Here is a 19,923-nt window from a genome sequence, read left to right on the forward strand (position 1 = left end):
GGCGGGCGGGTGGGAGCTGTCCGGGCGGGATAGAGGGCACCGGTGGAGGCATTTCTGGGGGGAACGGAGGTGGCTGGCGGTAGCCGCCCCGGGGGGACGTAACAGAGTGGGCAAGGCGACCCGGGGGTCACGGAGGGACGGGGCTGCGGCCGGGGACCCGCGCGCCGACGCCCCCGCTGCCCCGCGCCGCTCGGCCGCGGCCGGCCCGCGCCGGGCGGGGCGTGTGCGGACCCGGGCGCTCGGCCCCGCCCCGGCCTCGCCGATTGGCCGAGCGGCGCGCGGGGGGGGGAGGGGGCGTGGCAGCGCGGGGGGAAGGCGGCGGGGAGGTGCGGCCGCCATCTTGTGCGTCGCCGGAGCCAGGCGAGCGGCCCGCAGCGTGGCGCCGCCCGACCCCCGCGCTGCTCCCGCCGCCGCAGCCGCCGCCGCAGCCAGGGCCGCTGCCTCCCGCCCGGGGGCGGCGGCGGACGGGGGAGGGGAAGAGTTCGGTGCGGACGGGGGCCCCCCGCGGGCCCGGCGGCGGCGGCGGCCCCTCCTCCCGCCGCTCCTCCCGCCGCACCTCGCGTCCCTCCTCGCGGGTTTGTGGCGCTGCGCCGGGGGAGGATGAACGGAGGATAAATGGTGCCCAAGGCGGACAGCGGCACCTTCCTCCTCCTTTTCCTCTTGGTGCTGAGCATCACCGAGCCGCTGCGGCCAGGTAGGGGCGGCGGGGCCGGGGATGCCGGTTCTCTTCAGCCTGCGGGCGGGTCCCGGGCCTGGGGCCGTGCGGGCGCGGGGGGCTTCCCGGAGCGGGGGGCGAGCGGCGGGCCCGGGGCCGGCCGGGTTAACCTCCGGGTTAGCCTGCGGGTCAGCCTCCGGTGAGCGGCGGGGGCTGCCGGTGCCGCTCTGCTCCCGCCGGGGACGGTGCGCCCGGAGGGGTCCGGCTCCGGGGTCGCCGGGGCCCAGAGCCGGGCCCGGGGGTTGCTCGGGGCTCAGCTGGGGCCTGTCGGCTGCTCCTCTGCACTTTTAAAGATGCGGGACCTGGGTGAATCCTGGGGTGAAACATCGGCCCCCTGTGCCGGCTGGCAGTGTCCTGAGAGGGCTGTGCGTTAGGGTGAAAAATCCTCGTTTGAAAGTTTGAAAGCTTGAGCAGAAAGCTGCATAACCCTACAGGTAATTAGCAGTAGAAATGCGGCGCCATGACTAAGTTTTCAGGTGCTTCTTACTTAACCTGCTTTTATGTTGTGGGCCTTGGATGACAACAAAACAAGGCAAACCCCCTCATTTTTAAAGTGCCATTTGATCATGCTGGAAAGAGAAAAAAACCCTGTTGCATCTTGGTTTGTATGTCATCTTCCCAGTTCTGTTTTTGCTTCTTTTAGGGAAGCAGTTTAGTGATGGAGTTTGCGTGGTAGCTGCTAGGCACAGTGCTTTAAAATGTTAACTTTGGAGAAATGTTTGGTGGTTGCTGGTTGAAAGCTACAGCTTTGCTAGGTATGTCACTCAGTTGGGGATTCTTTTTGGGTGTTGAACTTGCTTGGAGCTTGGCAGAGCCCTCACGTATCTTGGGCTGCTCTTGCCAAAAAGCATGAATAGCCAAAGCGTGAGGCTGCCTGGAGTGGCTTTGCAGGTTTGGGAGCCATCCTCCCATCGCACCGTGCAACTGCTCCTGGGTGATGCTCTCTCCTTCGTAAATAGGAGAGTAAGAACAATGATGCGCTTTGAAATCCCCTGGTTCTTTCTCTTCGAAATAACTCTTATGAGCCAGACTAATAAAGCGTAACAGTATTAGTGCACTGCATTTAAGTAAGTTCCCAGTACAGCTGAAAGACAATTGGGTCAGTGTAGGCAGTCTTACTGAAATAACTAACTTGGATGTTGAAAATGCTCTTGTGTGTGCCTTGCTTTGTTTTAGCTTGTTTCTGGCAGTGCAGTAAATACATACAGCTTATGATATGCTCTTAAGTGGCCAGAAAAAAACCCCAACACCCAGCCATGGAGTTGCTTAGGGCTAGAGGCTTTTCTTTGGGAGAAGATAGTATGTAAAACTGATTTCAAGTAACCTTCTTTATAGCTGGCACTAAGTGCTACAGACAGCTGAATTAATGGTTGAAAAGGTTTAGCAGAGATTTGTAGCTGTGTGTACTTTTACAGATGGGTTGATTTGACCCTGAACTCTGCTGATGTTGAGCACTGTAGCCTCCTAGAAATTAGAAAGTGGCATTTTTCATATTGTGTCAGAACATTTGTTGCTCCAGTCTGATACTAAATCTGTCAGCAGCCGATGCTTGATTAAGACAAGTTTTTCACCAAGGTTTGCTTCTTTAAGGCAAACGTAGTTTGTTTTGGTTTTTTTCCTCCACTGGTGCTCTAATGTACCTGCTTTAGAGATTTGTGGTGCTGTAGCCATGCTGGCAGAAGCATCCTTCTTGTGAGCAAACCTTAACTCTCATCTGCTCAGGTTATACACCACTGGCTTTGAAACCAGTAGCATTAGGATTCCTCTATGGCAGCTATTTATGCATTCCTCGAAATTTTGCTTGAACCATATGTATTCCTGAACCTAATGCGAAGTTATCCAACTGGATGTATTGTTGCAGCTAGAAGTCCTTGCTGCATGAGGAATTTCCAAATTCCACTTGGAATACATTCATCTATACTGTTTACTTGGAGGCTCCAGTGAGTGTGGTGGTTGAGCTGTCCATGGTGATGCCTCTCCTTCCTCCTCAGAAGAGAGCCCATCACTTCAGGGTGGCCTCACATCTTTTTGCCGATGTTGTTTGCTTTTTAGCTTACTTTGATATCTTGAATCTACTGTCCCAAATAGATCACCCATTTAGTAGATTAAATAGTATGTGGATTGATCCTGAAACAGAGGATGGCTAACCTAATAACAGCAGGGAAAATCTGGTTCATGCAAGTGCAGAGGATGTACAGAATGAAATTTGTCGTTTTAATCAATGGTGAAGAAGTATTCCTTGTCTTTTTGGGGGAGGTGCATGGATTTCCTCAGAAAGGGAAGTGTATTTGGACTTAGAATTTATTTTCCTAGTGGTGTTTTTCTTTTTCCTTCTTTAAACCTGTGTGTTGTAGCAACTGTCTCATTGGTTTAGAAAGGATGCCTGCAGCTTGCTTAGCTTAAATCTGTACTTGGAACTATCAGCTGAGTGCTGCAGAGTGATGGGAGGTTTTATGTACTCTGAGATGAATGTGTAGTCCCTTCACAATTCAGTCCCAGCGAATCAGGCACCTCTTTGTGCTTCCATGTTAATTTGACGCTAGCTTTGTATCCATGTTCTTGCTGTGCTCTTCAGATAAATAAAACCTTCTTTTAAGCCTCCTCAACTGTAGTATCTTTTCAGGCAATCTGAAAGCCAGTGATTTTATGTGGACTTATTTTTTCCACATTTAACGTGAGATGGGTTTTAGTAAATTAGGGGAGAAATTAATTAAAATTTGTTTTTTCCTGATTTTTTCCATCTTGGTTACATGAGTCTGTTTTACACTACTGCGTCACTAACAGCATCGGGTACTTCCAACATACCATGACATCCTCCCTAGCCGTGGAGGCTTGGGTTCCTGAAGGTATGGTGGGCAGTTAAATTTTTCTGAATCTGTGGACTTTTAATGGTAATTTTGTGTCTCTGAGAATCTCTGCTCAGATTTTGTTGTCCCATTATCTGCTTTCCTGTTCTAACAGTTTTGGCCATCAACTGCTTGTTTTGACTAGTTGCTTGCTTTATAATTGTTGTTATAATTGTTGAAAGAGGTTTGTTTTTTGTTTTTTTTTTTAAGTAGGGCATTTCTCTTTGAGTTGTTACTCATGTGTTTGGAAGCTGCTGATGTGAATTGAAGCTGAACGTATTGGACTTTTCCAGCTATATGGGTATACAGTGAAGGACTAAATATATTTATTCCTATAAACACTTACTGAATTGATTATATCTGGTGTTCAGATACTTGCTCTTGGGGATATTTACTACAGTAGGGTTTGGCTTAATATTATCTTTTCTGGGACAACTTGAAACATCTGCTTTGGGTTATCTGACTAGCTGGCTGAGAGCTCTTGTCTTTATGTGAAGAAATATTTCAGTGATGTGTTAACTGAGCCACAGTAAACTGTAGTGGTCCTAGCTTGGATTTAGACTGAGTTTCTGAACACTAATGTATTTTTTTGGTTGCTGAAAAAACATCGGAGATGTAAATAATTACTAATTCAGTTTTGCAGCACAGTTTGAGAATATGTAAGAAATTGCTGTTTCTGTCATCATCCCATTGCACAATCAAAAATCAAAGGTTTCAGCGTCTTTAACATTGGGAACTTAAACAGTCTGGAATAACTAGGATGACATGTTTCAAAATATTGTTTAGAGGATTAATTAAGATCATTGCTAAAGACAATAACATGTTTTCATATTTCTCTAACATGATACTGCTGCTTGCTAATGGAAAACACTTTAACTTGGTCAGGCTTTATATTGGATTTTGTAATAATGGTTTAGTACAGAGCCTTGTGAATGTAGGTCATCGGGCTTTCTTATTAGAGCATTTGCCAGGCAGCTAAAAGCCAGTTGAGTTCTTGTTCTTGCAGCTTTTTTCCTCCACTTCAAAGCTAGCTAGAGGAAGTAATTTTATTTCCAAAGTTCTGTTTTTGAAAATTTTGCACAATTTATCTAATTGGCAATGCTTAGAAAGACTTGCCAGTCCAAGTGGTCTAATAAAAAATACCCACAACTTCAGCTTGAAGATTGAACTTTTCATACACTTCGGTGTTTGCTTGCACGCAGCTGGCAATTATACTCTTACTGGTGGGGTGTTGGTATCTTGACACAATACAGTTGACAAGTGTGTTTAAATTGCCAGCTCTTTCTTGTCACTTAATAAAAAATTGTAGGTCTTAAATGCAAGGCAGAACTCCTGGAAGTAGAAGTCTAAACAGACCCACAATCAACATAATTTCAAGGTGATCCACTTGTGTGCTGTGACTGAATGTCTGGTTTGCGTTCCTCTGCTCTGAAGGGAGTTTGTTGGCAGGCAAATAGAAGCCTGTATTTTGCCTTTTGTTCACTGTCTCTACCTTAGCAAGAGCTGTGCTGAATAACACTTACCCAGTTCCATGTCGTTGCTAGCTGCAGTCCCTGCCTTTGTTCAGCTGAATTCCCAAGTGAGGGCTTCTAGATGTGAGGGGCAGAAGGGTTTTTATCACACCTCCTCACTTTTGCTGAAAGCAGGGCTGGGCTTTCTTCCAGTTTTATATTCCCCCCTCATCCTCTTCTTAATCCACTGGTTTTAGGGTTGGGTTTTTTTTACTTCCTACTGTTAAGTATTAGTGTGCTCGTTTCCTGGTGTTCCTGTGCTCTGCTGTTTGCTGTTACAAGCTGCAAAGCGAGGTTGATGGGTTTGAAAAGGCTTTCATGCGGCTGCTATCAGTGTAGCAGAGAGAAAAGGCAGAAGGTATCAGACCTTATTAGCAGGTCTGATACTTTAAGACTGGTAATTCCTGGTGTTAATTATAAGGCTTTTTTTTTTTTTTTTCTCTTTGCTACTAGTCGTGGCTACAAAGTAAAGGAGAAGAAATTCAGTAGGCAGAGGGCTGTTTGCATGCATTGCTCTGGTTCTGAGAAGTAATAATGGAGAAGGGGAACATGAGGGTTTGCAAACATGCGACTTCTACATCCCTTTGGTAGGTTTGGGAGTAAAGGAAGATTAAGCCAGAACAGCAGAAGTGACGGAGAGCAGCCCTGCAGCCTCTTGCTGTAGCACGAGAAGGCAGCTGTTGAAGTGCAGCTTCGTTCTCAGTAATTAAGGGGAAAGGCACAGCTAGCTTGAAGAGAGAAGAATTTTAGATGCTAAGTGTGAAAGATGTAAAGTCCCCTAGTGAATGACAGACAACCAGCCAATACTCCAATGAATTACCCTGTCTCCTGGAATTAGCTTTGTTAGGGCTGGTTTTGATGTTGAATTGTAGTGCAAGATGGATCTCTCTGGTCCATCTTTGAGTAGTGCCTGGTTCTCTGGGGTTTTATGTGGTGAATTCTTCTAACTTTTATAAGGCCTTGTTTAATCTGATGGGATGCATTTAATTTATTTTGTGATTAGCAGCCCTTCTTGTTGAGCTTGCATGCGTTGCACTGTGCAGAGCCTGCACACCCCAAATTGAATTTCTAGTACCTGAAGCTTGGCCAGAGCAGAACCTGGAAACAGCTCAGCAGCATTCCTGCTCCTGCCCTTCAGGGTTTAACGTGGGTGCTTGAGTTTGTCTTGTGTTTTGAAATGAAGTAAGTGTGTGAGGGGTTCTTGCACTGATAACTTGAGAAAGGAAGTCCTTGAGATGGAAAAGGAACAGATCACAGCTGATGAGAGGCTCTGCTGGTCCTTGCCTCTGTGATGGGAAGAGGTTTGCTAATCTTTTGTTCTGTGTAGACTGATAGAAACTTAGGGCTAGAAGGGATACTAAGAGATTGCATCATTTGTCATCTTGTCCCAAAACAAAATCTCATAAACCCGGGCGATTCTTGAAGGATATTAGTCTGGCACATTTTTAATGATTTCCTGTGATAGAGACTCCAAACACCAGATTCTTTTGGTCAGTCTAGTTGCCAGTCTGTTGCTTGTTCTGCAGTTGCAACTTACTATTAATGTCTAAATACAGTGTTGTGCATGTGTCTGTCGTATGCCAGAGTTTTAAATAACAGTTTGGCAGTTTCCCAAGACCGTTTGGATGCCAGGACCCACCAGTTTCTCAGCGGTGGGTGCCTGGCAGTGCTGTTCCTTCCTGGCTTTCCAGTCTCTGGAAGGGTTTCCATAACCATTCAAGATCCTTGCACGGCAAGCTCACACCTTTGCACTGTACTTCCCATGATGGTTTTGTAGAGAACCTATTCAGTTGAGGAGAAATCACACATCGTTTGGTGAAGTCGTCCTTGAGCTGTAGCAGAACTCTAGCTACCGAGTTGCTTAAAAATGTGAGTTCGGGATTAACCTTCAATCTGCATTCCCCAAACTGAAATACTTGGGTATCTCATGGTTTCCTGTGAACTGTTTAATTTTGTTGTTGTATTAAATGGTCAGCCTGCTAATTCTGGGTTTGATGAAGAGCATTTTAATGGTATTTGCTATATGGAACTCCTAACGAAGTTGTTACTAGTGTTTGATGCCTACCATTTAGATGATTTAGAAATACAATTTTAAATTTAATGGCAATTGATAGTTGGCTCATTAACTATAGCTAAACAGAATAACATTCAACTTCCTAGTTAATTAAAATTGGTTGATCTAACCATTATATTTAGCTTCTGTTCTGTTTATTGATTAGTGCTTGACAATTGTCAGCCAGCTCAGTGGGTAGAGATGCAGAATTAGCTTTTAGTGGCTGCTCTTGGGACGTTTCCCTTAACTTACTGATTTTTTTTCTTTGTCCTATTTTCCTGTAGCTTTTTCCTGTGTTGTCTTCTCTTTCATATACCTCCTGTGCTGTGCTTCCTCATACCTTTCCTGCTATGAGACCAGTTACTTGGAATACCCAGTGAAATTATTTGGGAACCAAAGCTAGCAGAAAAACGGGATTAAGTGCCGTTTCTGGTAGAACGATCCTGGGTGTACTGGGCTGGCTGCAACTGTTTTCTTGAGGGAGCTTTAGATGTTGCTTTGAAATGCTGAAGCCTCCATCAGTTTGTGATTTGACGTACAAATCTGCATTGCAGAGTGGGCAATGCCACAGCAGCTGAGGTTTGAAGTGGGTGAGTGCAGCCCTTAGATCTGTGTGGAGGGAGGTCAGCTCCAGCCTGGACTGTGGCTCTCCCAGCCCAGCTGTGCCCTCAGATCTCTGTGGGAAGATAGATGGGGTGATAAAAGGGTAGGTGTCTGAGAAGAATTTTATGTAAAACTGAGTTAGTGTTTTCCTTCAGTATCTGAATGTTTTGTCTGTGCTAATATTTCTTTAGCAATTTAAATAGAAAGGTTTCTTCTGACTTAAAAGTAATGTGTCATCTTTTATACAATTTAAAAGAAAGCAAATAACCCTGTTTCTAATACCTGCTTGATTTGAGTTTGTGCCCAAGTAGGATTTTGCCTTATGTACACTTAACTTTGAAAACATGTTGCAACTTCTTTTAATCTAGGGGTGATCAAAACTGTATTTGTGTTTTCTGTCTGGATTTGTGAAATTGTTATGCCTAAATTCCTCTTTACTGATTAAAATACAATAACATAGATGTACTCTGTTAATGAGATCTTGGAAAAACCTGTATGAAGAACTGTGGATCTTGCAGGAGTGAGATCCAAGTGCAAGGGCTTAATGTGAAGCATTGCCCCCCCTCCCTCCCCCCCTTCCGTACTGGTAGTAAGTGGATTGGAGAGAAATGGTTCAAAGGCACTATAGTATAGGAGTGATCATCTGTGTCTTTTTGAGCAGTAATGAAGCTGAATATAATTTTTCTATTGATGCAACAGCTAAAAAATGGCAAAGATCAAGCTTCATGGTGTAGTACCTGACACATGTGCATGATAGAAGCTGGTTGAAGAGCTGAAGAGCGCTGGCAGTACATGAGCTGTTACAAGGTGTGGGAAATGAGAAAATTACCCTTAAAGGGTTAGCTGGCTTTTTGTAAATGTGTTGGACTTTTATTTCCTGACTTCTGATAGAACTGTTAAACTTACGGGTTTGATATGAAATTTCTGTTTAGGTATTTGTTTTACTATGGAACTAGAAAGCACAGTATCTCGTACAATGTGGACAAACACATCAGTGACTGACACTGGCTGCATTCCTGCCATGTTCAGCTTCAGCTGAGCAGGGGAATGCTATTCAAAGCACGAGCCATTTGCTCTAGTACGTGATAGCCACTGCACCAGCTACTGTGCAAAGGATAAAACGGGTTTTCCGTATGTGAGGTCAGAATATTTCTGTATATCAGATTTTTGCTTTTAAGTGTTCTAGGTGATTGCTCATGAAGTTTTGTACAAGATGTGAAGAAAAAAATGAAATGGGAGCAAAAGCTTTTTTTAGTGCGACCTGCATTTGAATAGTGCTCATGTGCATGTTTCCTGTCTCCCTGAATTGTTAGATTCTTATTTAAGACCACATTTTTTTTATTCAAGACCATGACCTTCCTTAGGGCCCTGTAGAGAGCTGCTTTCATGTTCATTTGGTTTTGAAATTAAGAAATGACATTTATTTTTGTAGAATGGGGTGGTTAAAAATATCTGATTTCATAGGTAGGATTTTGTCACCTGTTTGGCATTAAAGACTATTGCAGTTCCTTGTGTTTTAATTCAGTGAGGTATTGTAAATACATACTTGGCCTTAAATTACATGTTTTTATTGATTTGTTTGCATTGCTGTTGTAGTGAAAGTTTGAGGATATGATTAAATACTATTCAGTCCTGGACTGGGGGCAGGAAACAAACCCGAAAGATGAGATACTAACTTTTTTGTTTTCCTGCAAAGTAGGAACATGTGTTGTCTTGTCAAAAGTAAAATGGGCTTACTAACTAACAGTGCTGAAATCTGGCAATTCCTACTTTCAGTTTAATGGTGGCTACAAATTAGCCTTGATTGCTCTGACAGTTCTTGAATTGCTGTTATCGTGTTTCATCTGAATGCTCTTCTTGTTGAAACCTGATCTAAATGAAATACTAATATAGTTAATGTAAAACTTTGGATTTAAATTTTTCTTCCCTCTGGAAAACTCTGATCTTTGTAGAGTATTTGTTGGGTTTTAGCATTTATTTTTTTTTTACACTGACAGTTTATTTCGTCAAAGGGAATACAGCTTCTTTCCTTAGTGATGCTTCTTAAATGAAAGCTGGTTTGCATAGGAATAAATATTGGTCCAAAATTACTTGATAGGACGTGTACTACTCTAATCCTGACAATACAGTTGGTTGGAAGAGGAGACAAACCATCTTACATGCTTAGATTTTTTGGTGTAATTTTGAGTAGGCAGCTACCAGGTATTAGGTTAAGATAAAGAAGCACTTTCTAGTTCACTTTCAGCAGCAGTTTCTCTAGACTGTTTTTAGAGGCTTTTCAGCAAGCATCTTGTGCAGAGACTGTCAGAAATTAAAAAAAAAAAAAAAAAAAAAAGTTCCTGGTATTCAAATACTTCCGATTACCAGACTGGTCCTTCAAGGGTTGCAGGCACCACTGTGTAGTTATGAACATCCCAGAGGTGACTCTGAAATGTACTTGAGATTCTATAGGTGAAGGGCCAGTGTAGATGCTTCCTGGGAGGAAAGAGGTGCAGGTGATGCTGAAAACTTGTGAAGACAACAGCTGAGAACCAGATGCTTTTTTCTTGTTCAGAATGACCCCAGCTTTGTGAAGAACTGCAAATGAGCGAGCAGAGTATGTGTCATGAATATGATGGTTTAGAGTATTTAGATGCAGTGGAGTATGAGGATCTTGTCATAAAAGCTGTGTTTAGAGGAAGGTGAAGGTTTGAAGTGGGGATTGAATATGGAATCTGGAAAAAGCTAAGCTGAGTTACCAGGTAGTTTAGGTATTTGTGGTGTATGTGGGATAATCTGCCAGTCCCAGCCTGACTATATGGATTATAGGGGGGGAAGTACTGTTTCTGATGGTGCTCTTTTCTGGACAGGATTGATTACTTGCTGAGTATTTCACTACTGATGTCATTCTTAATGGACTTTTTCTCTGTTGTTGCATTTGTTGGGAGAATTAATGTTGTGTGTGTGAGACTATTTAAATTCTGTGTGAGGAATAGTGCTGTTTTCTTAGCACCCATGAGCATGTTTCATAAGTAGTGGGGTTTAATGAAACCTGGACTCCAGTGCGCTTGTCTCCTATGTCCCTATACTTCCTCTGCTGTAGTACACTTGCGTCACACCATGGATTTATTAAGGCTATGTTTTCCCATGTCCCCTCTGTCTGTCCACAATACATCCTCTGGGATGAGGAAGCTGGGAGTCTGCAGGGTCTTGTGCAAAGGTCTAATTACCCCAGGTCACTGCTTCCCTTTGCTCCCACCTGGGAAGCCACCCCACCGTGGTGACAGTGCGACACATGTGCTGGTGGGCTGACAACTGCTGAGCGATGCAGACCACATGGGGGTTTCCTGCCTTTTGAAGGGGCAGGGCTGTCATTGCTTCATTCCCTTACGTTGGCTGTAGGCTTTCCAAAACTTGCATTGCACTCTGTATTTTTTTTGGTTGTTTTCCTTAAGCTTGCTGGAAATTGTTGAGTGAATTTAGTTGTGAGGTGTGATTGGCGCTTTCACAGTCCACTTACTGGTTGGGCTTTATTTAAGGAAAGGGACAAAAATTTGGTGCTGCATAGGTTTAAGTCGCTTGTACTAAAATGCTTAAGTCCCACCTGAGGCTGTGCAAACCATCTGAAGTCCTGAACAGGATTGTTGATGTAGAGGAACTGTAGGCTTTAATTTTGAGCCGTATTAAAGGGTTCTCAAGTACCCATGACTTTGTTTTTGTTTGTACTGAGTGCTGTTTGTGCCAGTGCTGTATTTTGCTTTTCCCTTCTGCCTGTTTACTTACTGTCATAATATAACGGTTTCTTGGGGGTTGTGAGAGTGTGGAATGCAAGCCTCTTGCTTAGCTGGTATCCTCACTGCTATGAAAATAAACTGGTTTTCAGTTTGGAATGCTGCATTGCTTAATTCATGGTATATTTTTGGCTTAATTCAAGTAGAAAGTTGTATTTTCTGTGTGGTTTTAGCAGTACGTGGGAATTGGGAAATACATTTTTTCTGCCTCAGTCCTAGGAATAAGTGTCCACATTCATAAAGCACAACGTCTGTATTTTCTAAGTCTTAGGAAATCGTAGCCAGGGTTCCCATTCAAGAAGCTGTGATGTTGTTGCTTTGGCTGAATGCCGAGTCTGTTGTGCTGCTTAGCTTTTTTTTATTATTTGTTTTTATTTTTTTTTTAATCCTTATTGGCATTGAGTCTGCCCTCCAGACAAAGAGCAGACAATGAATTGCATTGAATGACACTTGTGAGCAAGGAGAAACTGGGTCAGTTCCAAGCTTGTGCAGGGTGTAGGTATAACACTGATATTGAATCACAGAATTGTTTAGGTTGGAAAAGACCTTTAAGATCATAGAGTCCAACCATTAACCCACTGCTAAACCATGTCCCTAAGCGCCACATCTCAATACCTGCAGGGATGGTGGTGACTCAACCGCTCCCTCAGCTCCTCCTCATAAGGCTTGATCTCCAGACCCTTCGCCAGCTTTGGTGCCCTTCTCTGGACACGTTCCAGCACCTCAGTGTCTTTCTTGCAGTGAGGGACCCAAAACTGAACATGCTGTAAGGTGTGTTCAAGGTGTGGGCTCACTAGTGCCCAGGTACAGGGGGACGGTCAATTCCCTTGTCCTGCTGCCCACACTATTTCTGATGCAAGCCAGGATGCTGTTGGCTACCTGGGCATGCTGCTGGCTGTTGACCAGCACCCCCACCGGGTCCTTTCCTGCCAGGCGGTTTTCCAGCTGCTCTTCCCCAAGCCTGTAGCGTTGTGTGGGGTTGTTGTGACCCAAGTGCAGGGCCCGGCACTGAGCCTTGTTGGACCTCATGCATGGCCTCAGCCCATCTGTCCAGCCTGTCTAGATCCCTCTGCAGAGCCTTCCTGCCCTCCAGCAGATCAACACCCCTGCCCAGCTTGGTGTCATCTGCAAACTTACTGAGGGTGCACTCGATCCCCTCGTCCAGATCATTGATACCAAACAGGACTGGCCCCAGTACTGAGCCCTGGGGAACACCACGTGTGACCAGCGCAGCTGGGTAACTCCATTCACCACCACTCTTGGCTTGGTCGTCCAGCCAGCTTTTTACCCGGTGGAGAGTACACCTGTCCCAACCATGAGCAGCCAGTTTCTCCATGAGAATGCTATGGGAAAGACTTTACTAAAAGTCTAGGTAACCAACATCCACAGCCATTCCCTCATCCGCTAAGCGGGTCACCTTGTCATAGAAGGAGATCAGGTTTGTCAAGCGGGACCTGCCTTTCATAGAAACACCTGGTGGCTGGGCCTGATCACCTGGTTGTCCCGTACGTGCTGCATGATGGCACTCCAGATGATCTGCTCCATAACCTTCTCCAGCACTGAGGTCAGATTGACAGGCCTGTAGTTCCCTGGATCTTCCTTCCAGTTCTTCTTGTAGATGGGTGTCATGCTTGCTAACTTCCAGTCAGTTGGGACCTCCCCAGTTAGCCAGGGCTGGTGATAAATGATTGAAAGTGGCTTAGTGAGCGCTTTGCCAGCTCCTTCAGCACCCTTGGGTGGATCCCATCTGGCCTGTAGATTTGTTTGTCTCTCAAAGTGGTGTAGCAGTTCACTGAGCATTTTCTCTTGGATTATGGGGGTTTCATTCTGCTCCCCATCCCTGTCCTCCTGGCTCAGGGGGCTTGGTGTCTGGAGAACAGATATGAGGGGTTGAGGTGGAGGAGTCTGCTGCTGTTCCTTACTGTGCTGCAAAATCTTTTGATGGATGTTAGGGTCATCTAGTGTAACTTACTATGACAGAACACTGAGTAATACAGCATGTTCATTAGTTATTCATTAAGGATTTACAGTTTTCAGCTGGAGTGCTGTCACAATTTTAATTACTTCATGAAACTGCATGCTGAGGTCATGCAGAAAATGCCGGTGCCTCTAACACGTATTATTTATTTATTTTTGGAACTGATGTGTTCCTGCTAAATAAGATTATAACTTCAGAATCTAATTTTCAGGAGCTGGAATTAAACTTGAGAATAGCACAGGGCCCTTTTTTTTTTTCTCTCCCCCCCCCCCCCCCCCCCCCCCCTTGAGTGCTGTGCTATGTGCTGTTGTGTTTTCATACCCTCCTGCACATACTTGGGCCATGAAGAGCCAAAGCTACGTGACCTAAGGATCGTGCTTAGGCACGTTTTCAGTAGCACAGGTGAACAGGTGAGCATTATATCTTCTGAGGAACTGAACGTGAAAATGGAGTGCTCTGTTCTGTAGTTTTTTGATTGTTCTGTAGGTTTTTAATTCCAATTATGCTGCAGGCTTTTAATTTGAAGAACAGTAAGCAGAACCAATTTTATTGAGGAAACTAAGGAATAAACTTCATTTGTGGAATGGATAGTTGCCTGTTGGTGACTTGTGAGCTTCACAAATTGTTTTTTCTCTGAAAATAAGGTGGTGTTATCACAGTCTGTTTTTCTCATATTGTAGCTTTGTTACAAAGTACTGTATGTACTCTCTGCTACACTGAATGCAGCAGTGGGTGGGGTAAGGATAAATTTAAAAGCACGTAATTGAAGTAAGATTCACCAAGTGATATAAAGAAACCTGCTGGGAGATGAATGGATGGTGAAAACTTCTCTGAGTTCTTGAGCTGAGGGGAAATACCATGTAGTTACAGCCTCCTGCCTGAGAGCAGAGCCTTTGCGTGGGATTGGTGATACCTCAGAGACAAGTCAAAAACAAGAAAACCTGTTCAAAGATTGTGTCAGAACATCGTCAAGTGCAGTTCGTAGTCAGCTTCTCTGTCACTGAAAACTGTTCAGCAACTTTCACTTCCAGCCACCACAAGCAGAGGCTGGGTAGCACTGCTGTGCTCTTCACAAGCTGGCAGATTTTCAGGAATTTTGCATGAGATACGATACCTGCTCTGGTGAACTACACCTGTGGATTTGAGAGAAGTCCAAGTTACGAAAACTGCTTTTCAAGTGCAGAGAGACTAGCTTAGAGACAGTTTTTTCACGTATCTGGTGAGGATTAAATTAAGAAAACCATTGTGGTATTGTTGCATTGGGAATATTAAGAATAATCTAAAGTTTCTCTTACTACTTACAGAGGTATTGGTTGTGTTATGCTTCCTCTGAGCATAAATATTAGATATGGAGCTGTATTTGTTTTTGTGATGATGATGGGTGTGGTGTTCCTTACGTTGTTTTGTTTCTGATACTTGTTCACAGGCATGTGTTGAGCAAAATCTCCAGAGTGAAGGATTTAAGGGGCTAGGCTTCTTGCTGAAGATGCTAGGATCTGATCATGCGTGTTCAGTTTAGCATAGGCCAGGTTATACAGAAACAGTGATTTGAGAAAAAAGCAGTTTTCAGTTACAGTAAACTTGATGTGTTAAAATATGGAATGATACTGCAACATGTAGGTACAGGTCTTAACTTAAGGTTGGAGGTTTAGTATTATAAAATATAAGAAAGACCTGTTGGACAAGTTAAAATCTGAATAAGAAGAGTTACTGGCCTAAGCACTTGTAGTTAAGAGTTTTTGTTAATGCTTAATCAGGTTTTGATAGCTGTAATTGCTTCTTGAAATCCGAACAGAATAGTCTCTTACAGGTTGGTTCATCGGGTTTGGCACAATGAGTGACTTTACACTGAGAAGGCAGGAAGTATTTTTGTCTTTTGTTTTCCTTCAGTCTGTAAATAAATATGATGCCAGAGGATCTACCAGATCCAACCTTGAGGAATGTGACCAAAATAAGCCAAGTACTTGAGGTACGCACAAAACTGCCATTGTTTGTTAAAGCTTACGTACCAAACCAAACCATGTACTTATCTTTTCTAATACATGCATTTCAGAGTAATAGCTAATAATTGAAATAACATTAAATGCTGGTTTGTACATTTAATCAGATTTCAATTTCCATACAAATGAAGCTCAGCAGACAAGAGTAGTCTTCATTAGTGTAGCAAATGAAAAGTGGTGTTCCTTTCTATGAAAAACTGAGATTCAAATCTATACTTGCTATATAAATGCTAAAATCTAACATGTATCCATAGTCTTAGCTACAGAAAGAATATCTTAATGTATCACACTTTACTGACTGGTGGATCTCTTTAATAAAGAAATGTTAAGTCATTGCAACCAGAAGAACCCAGACTTTCATAATCAGTCACTGAGTTTAATCTCTGCAACCAAAGCACTCTCCTGAATTGACACATTTTGGAGGCTTTGGTGTAGGCCTCTGGCTTCTCATCTGTACCTCTTAAATCGTGGATTGCCAAGACATCAGAGTTTTTGTACCGCTATGATTTATGTATCAGGGTTAGGAACAAGTAGCTTATAAGGGAATCTTCTGCCTGTCAAGGTTACATTTCTGCTTTAGGAGAGTTTTGGCTTTCTAGTGTTCCTTTTTCCACTGGTTTCTGTAACGGTAAGCTTCAGTGTCTTGAAAATATAAGGTTCAAGTTTAGATTTTGAAAACTTTTATGTGTTCACCTAATGCTTTATGAGAGGTGTTTATTATATGTACCTGAGACAGGGCCTTTGTCATTTTTATTGGATGTAGTATTTCTTTGGGCTGAATTCCTTTTACATCTCTGTAAAGGATGATTGATTGAAGGAGGATAAATAATCCTGTGAAGGCAGTATCAAAGCATTCTCATTTACCCACCACCTTGTCTTTGCAGAAGTGTTTTGATGAGTAAATAGTGCTTGTAGACTGTAAGGGTGCTTTTTTTGAGGTCCATAAGCAGTTGGCATCTGTTACTTGGCAGAAATTTTTATAGCTTGCTGGTTTTTGCCTATTGCCGAGAGCCATTTCCACCCTTGCTGCTTCTCTTACCCCTGTGGTGGTGTGACCTGGTACAGCTTTTCATGGGTCAGCACAGTGACTCTGGTCAGTAATCAAGGCTTTTTTTGTGGTATGGAGGTGCCCGTCCCAGCTCTGTTTACCGGACAGCACAGGACTGAAACTAGCTGTTCTGCCTCTGAGGAGATGTGTGTGTAATCCCAGCATACCAGAAAACGTCTTCTATTAGAGATAATACTTAAAAAAATAAACACCTTAGTAGATGATCTAGCTTCATTGGCAGACAACTGTTATGAGGGCCCAGTTCCACATTAATTGATACTGAATCGGTATAACTGTTTCTGCTGAATTAGTTGAGCATGCAATCTTTCTGACTTTCTGACAAACTGTAGCTGAACTGATTTAAAATTAGTGTGGACAGACAATAGCTTAATTTGATCTGAAGCTCACTGTTTCAAAGCCAACTGATCAAATTCATTTAGAAAACTGAACTAGCAAGGTGAACTTGTATTGAATCAGCATTTTATCTCATGTTCCTATTGCAGTCTTGATTTGATATCGGAAGTTCTAAAATGAGATTTACTGTGTTGAAAAGCAGTCTCAGATACAGGATATAGATCCTCCTCTGCTTTTTTTCAAATAAAATAATTGTTTTGAGTAATTATTGTCCCTTACCTTTTGCATAAAAAAGATGAATAAGAAATTAGTTCACATTTAAATGCAAGCAAGAGATGCCCTAGTTGAAATACACCTCTGAAAGACTTAAAATGAAGCAGAGAATGCAAGTTGCATGTAGTGTAGCATCCAGGGTGGCACGCTGACCAAGTGTGCATCTGCTGCAGGAAGGGTGCACTGTGGCTTCCCAGTGCTCAAGCTCCAGAAGGAAAATGTTCTCAATTACACAAAAGGATGACATGAGATGATTAAACCTGAAGGAACTTCCTGGATTGTTTTATAACGGCAAAAAGGTGTTTGTTTTATGAAAGGTGAAGCTCCTGGAAATCAAAGCAGTGTGTGTATATGTCTATTTTTTTATTCATGTGTCATGAAGTTTTTCCTGTAGATAATGCTTCTTGTAAATATCTGTTTTGAGTACTTAGCAGAAAATGTGGAAAGTAACATGCTGTAAAGAAAATTTAAAAATCTAGTTCAGCTCTATGTTGAAGCACGTGGTAAGTGTTGTAAAACATAGGCATTCAACATGTAATTCAGAAAATCTGCAGAACAAAAGCTTCCTGTATGACTGTAAGCAACCAGTTTGAAAACTTAGGGTTTTTCCCTGTATGAAACCTAGATTTTTCTCTAAGTCAAAAATCCTGACTTGTCACTGAGTAACATAGAAAAGTAGTATTTGGCAGCTAAGGAAGATGAATATATGACACTGTTTGAATTTATTTGTTGTCTTGCCTGTTATGTCTGGTATTTGATTAATTAAACTTACAAAACAGTTGGATATTTTCTTTTAAATTTCAAATTATAGGTCCACAACTAGCTTTGGCAAGACGACTTTCAGGTGAATCACTTGTGGGCAGGTGATATTACCTAATTGTCCCAACAAATTGTTACTGGGTTTTTTGGCCTTCGCTTGACAGTTTTATCTTGGGTTATATAGTAAGCGTGTAGAACTGATACATGGTTTGAACCTGATTTCAATTTTTCTTCTCTTTTTTTTATGTAAAGGTAAGGAGTTTCTTGCTCCCTCTGACCAATTTGTAGCTCTTAATAAACTGTTGCTGGAGAGAACAGGTGAAGTGTTACCAGAGAACACATTGTGTTAATTGTTGGTATTTCTGACACAGACATTTGCTCAGATAGGAGTGTGCAGGTTGCTTGGCTTGGGTTTTAGGGAAGAAATGCCCTATTGTTGGGATAGTATGGAAGCAGCATTCAGGACTTCTGCTCGTAGGCTCTTTTTATCCGTAGCCTTTAGCAAATGATGTGATTCTCTACTTCATTCTAACTGCTGACGGAAGGATGACTTGGTTGGCAAGATTGTTGAGGGTTAACATTGTAGAAATGCTTTGAGATGGTAAACTGAAAACACTGTATATAATGACACCTCGCCGCTTGAAGTGTTTTCACGTTCTCACACTGCTCAAATTTTGTGATGTTTTGTAAGTTTATACTATGTATAGTGCAAAAACTACAATTGCTGCTATTTCCAGTGTTTTACTTGCCTCCCTTCTTCGCAGTAAATGGCAGATGAATGTAATTGTTCTAAAATGAGATTTCAGTGTACTAAACTTTGTGCTGTAGCATAGCAAAGACTGTAGCTGATCCTTAAAAGAAAAAAGAAGCCTTTTATGTTAAAATCTCATATGTGAACCATAATACTGATGTAACTCATTATGTTGTATGCGGATGCTAGAGGTGGTTGCCTTTCCATTTTTTGACGTCTAGGCAGTTGCCTTTAGCTAATGTTGTATCGGTGCCTGTGCTCCAACAGCTGCTTGCTTGTAGCTGAACTTGTGCCATTACATATTTTCTAACAATTCTGAAAATACAGAATGTTTCTGCTTTAACAGCTGGTAGAAAATGTGTGTTTTTAGTAGTTTCATGGTGAGTTACCATCAATAGCTATGAATAGTGGGGGATATCTGGCTTTAGGGACAGAAGTGGGACTGGTATTTTTGAAACTTTGCAGTTCTTTTGAAGAACTGGAAGTCTTACGTGGGTGAAGAAACGGTTTTTATTTACCACACTCCTAGAAAGTACAAAGTCAGACCATGTGTTAAGTGATTACTTGCATTTCAAAAAAGATGGATGGATGGTGACTTTGTGTTGTACTGTTGATTGCTACTGCTTATGTCTTCATGAATCCTTCTCTGCTGCTGGCAGCATGACTTGCCTTTCCTGCAGTAAAGAGGCAAGCTTGAAATGTTTTCATTTTTCTGCTGTTTTGATTTAAAAATAAGCTACTGAAATGAAATGCATGACAGGGTTGTGGAGACTACCACCTATCCCGTGCATCCCCGCCTCTCCCAAATTTCTTGGTTCCTTGGCCGAGTATCTCACAGGCTCATTATAGGGTTGCATCTGTTTTTATCTGTGTTTTACCTCTGAAGGCTCTGGCCTGGCTGGCTGGTGTGCTCTGCCGTGGCAGTCCTGAGCGTGGGGCCGAGGGAGTGTCAGCAGGCAGCCCTTGTGCCCAGCTGAGCCCTTTGTGCTCAGCCAGTGCTGCTGCGCACCCGCTGCCGGACCTTCTCCAAGTGACAGCCTGCCGGTGTGCGTACCATGGGGCCTCAGTGGAAGTCTGTACTCCCATCGGTGGCAAGGCGCTGCCAAAAGAACTGATCTTAAGCATCAGTCCTGAAGGAGGCCATCGGGTATGGCCAGACCCTGCCTGAGCACAGGTGAGAGGAGGTTAGATTTTCTCAGATGATTGCATCTTGTTTCTCTTTGTGCTAAACCACAGTAGGCAACACACAGAGACAAAACAAT

At 43.1% G+C, this 19,923-nt stretch overlaps 1 protein-coding gene across 2 annotated transcripts in view; it reads left to right on the top strand.

Moving 5' to 3' along the window:
• Positions 1 to 307: 307 nt before the first annotated feature.
• Positions 308 to 19,923, top strand: part of DGCR2 (DiGeorge syndrome critical region gene 2) — a 51,046-nt gene continuing 31,430 nt past the window's right edge. For both annotated transcript variants that reach the window (XR_008745729.1, XM_055795437.1), the window contains exon 1: positions 308 to 694. Coding sequence is in view for 1 of the 2 variants with exons in the window: in XM_055795437.1 (XP_055651412.1) it covers positions 616 to 694 (79 nt within the window). In the remaining variant the exon portion in view is untranslated. The remainder of the gene's footprint in view (positions 695 to 19,923) is intronic.

This window comes from Falco peregrinus, chromosome 2 (genome assembly GCF_023634155.1).
Source record: "Falco peregrinus isolate bFalPer1 chromosome 2, bFalPer1.pri, whole genome shotgun sequence".
Lineage (NCBI taxonomy): Eukaryota > Metazoa > Chordata > Aves > Falconiformes > Falconidae > Falco > Falco peregrinus.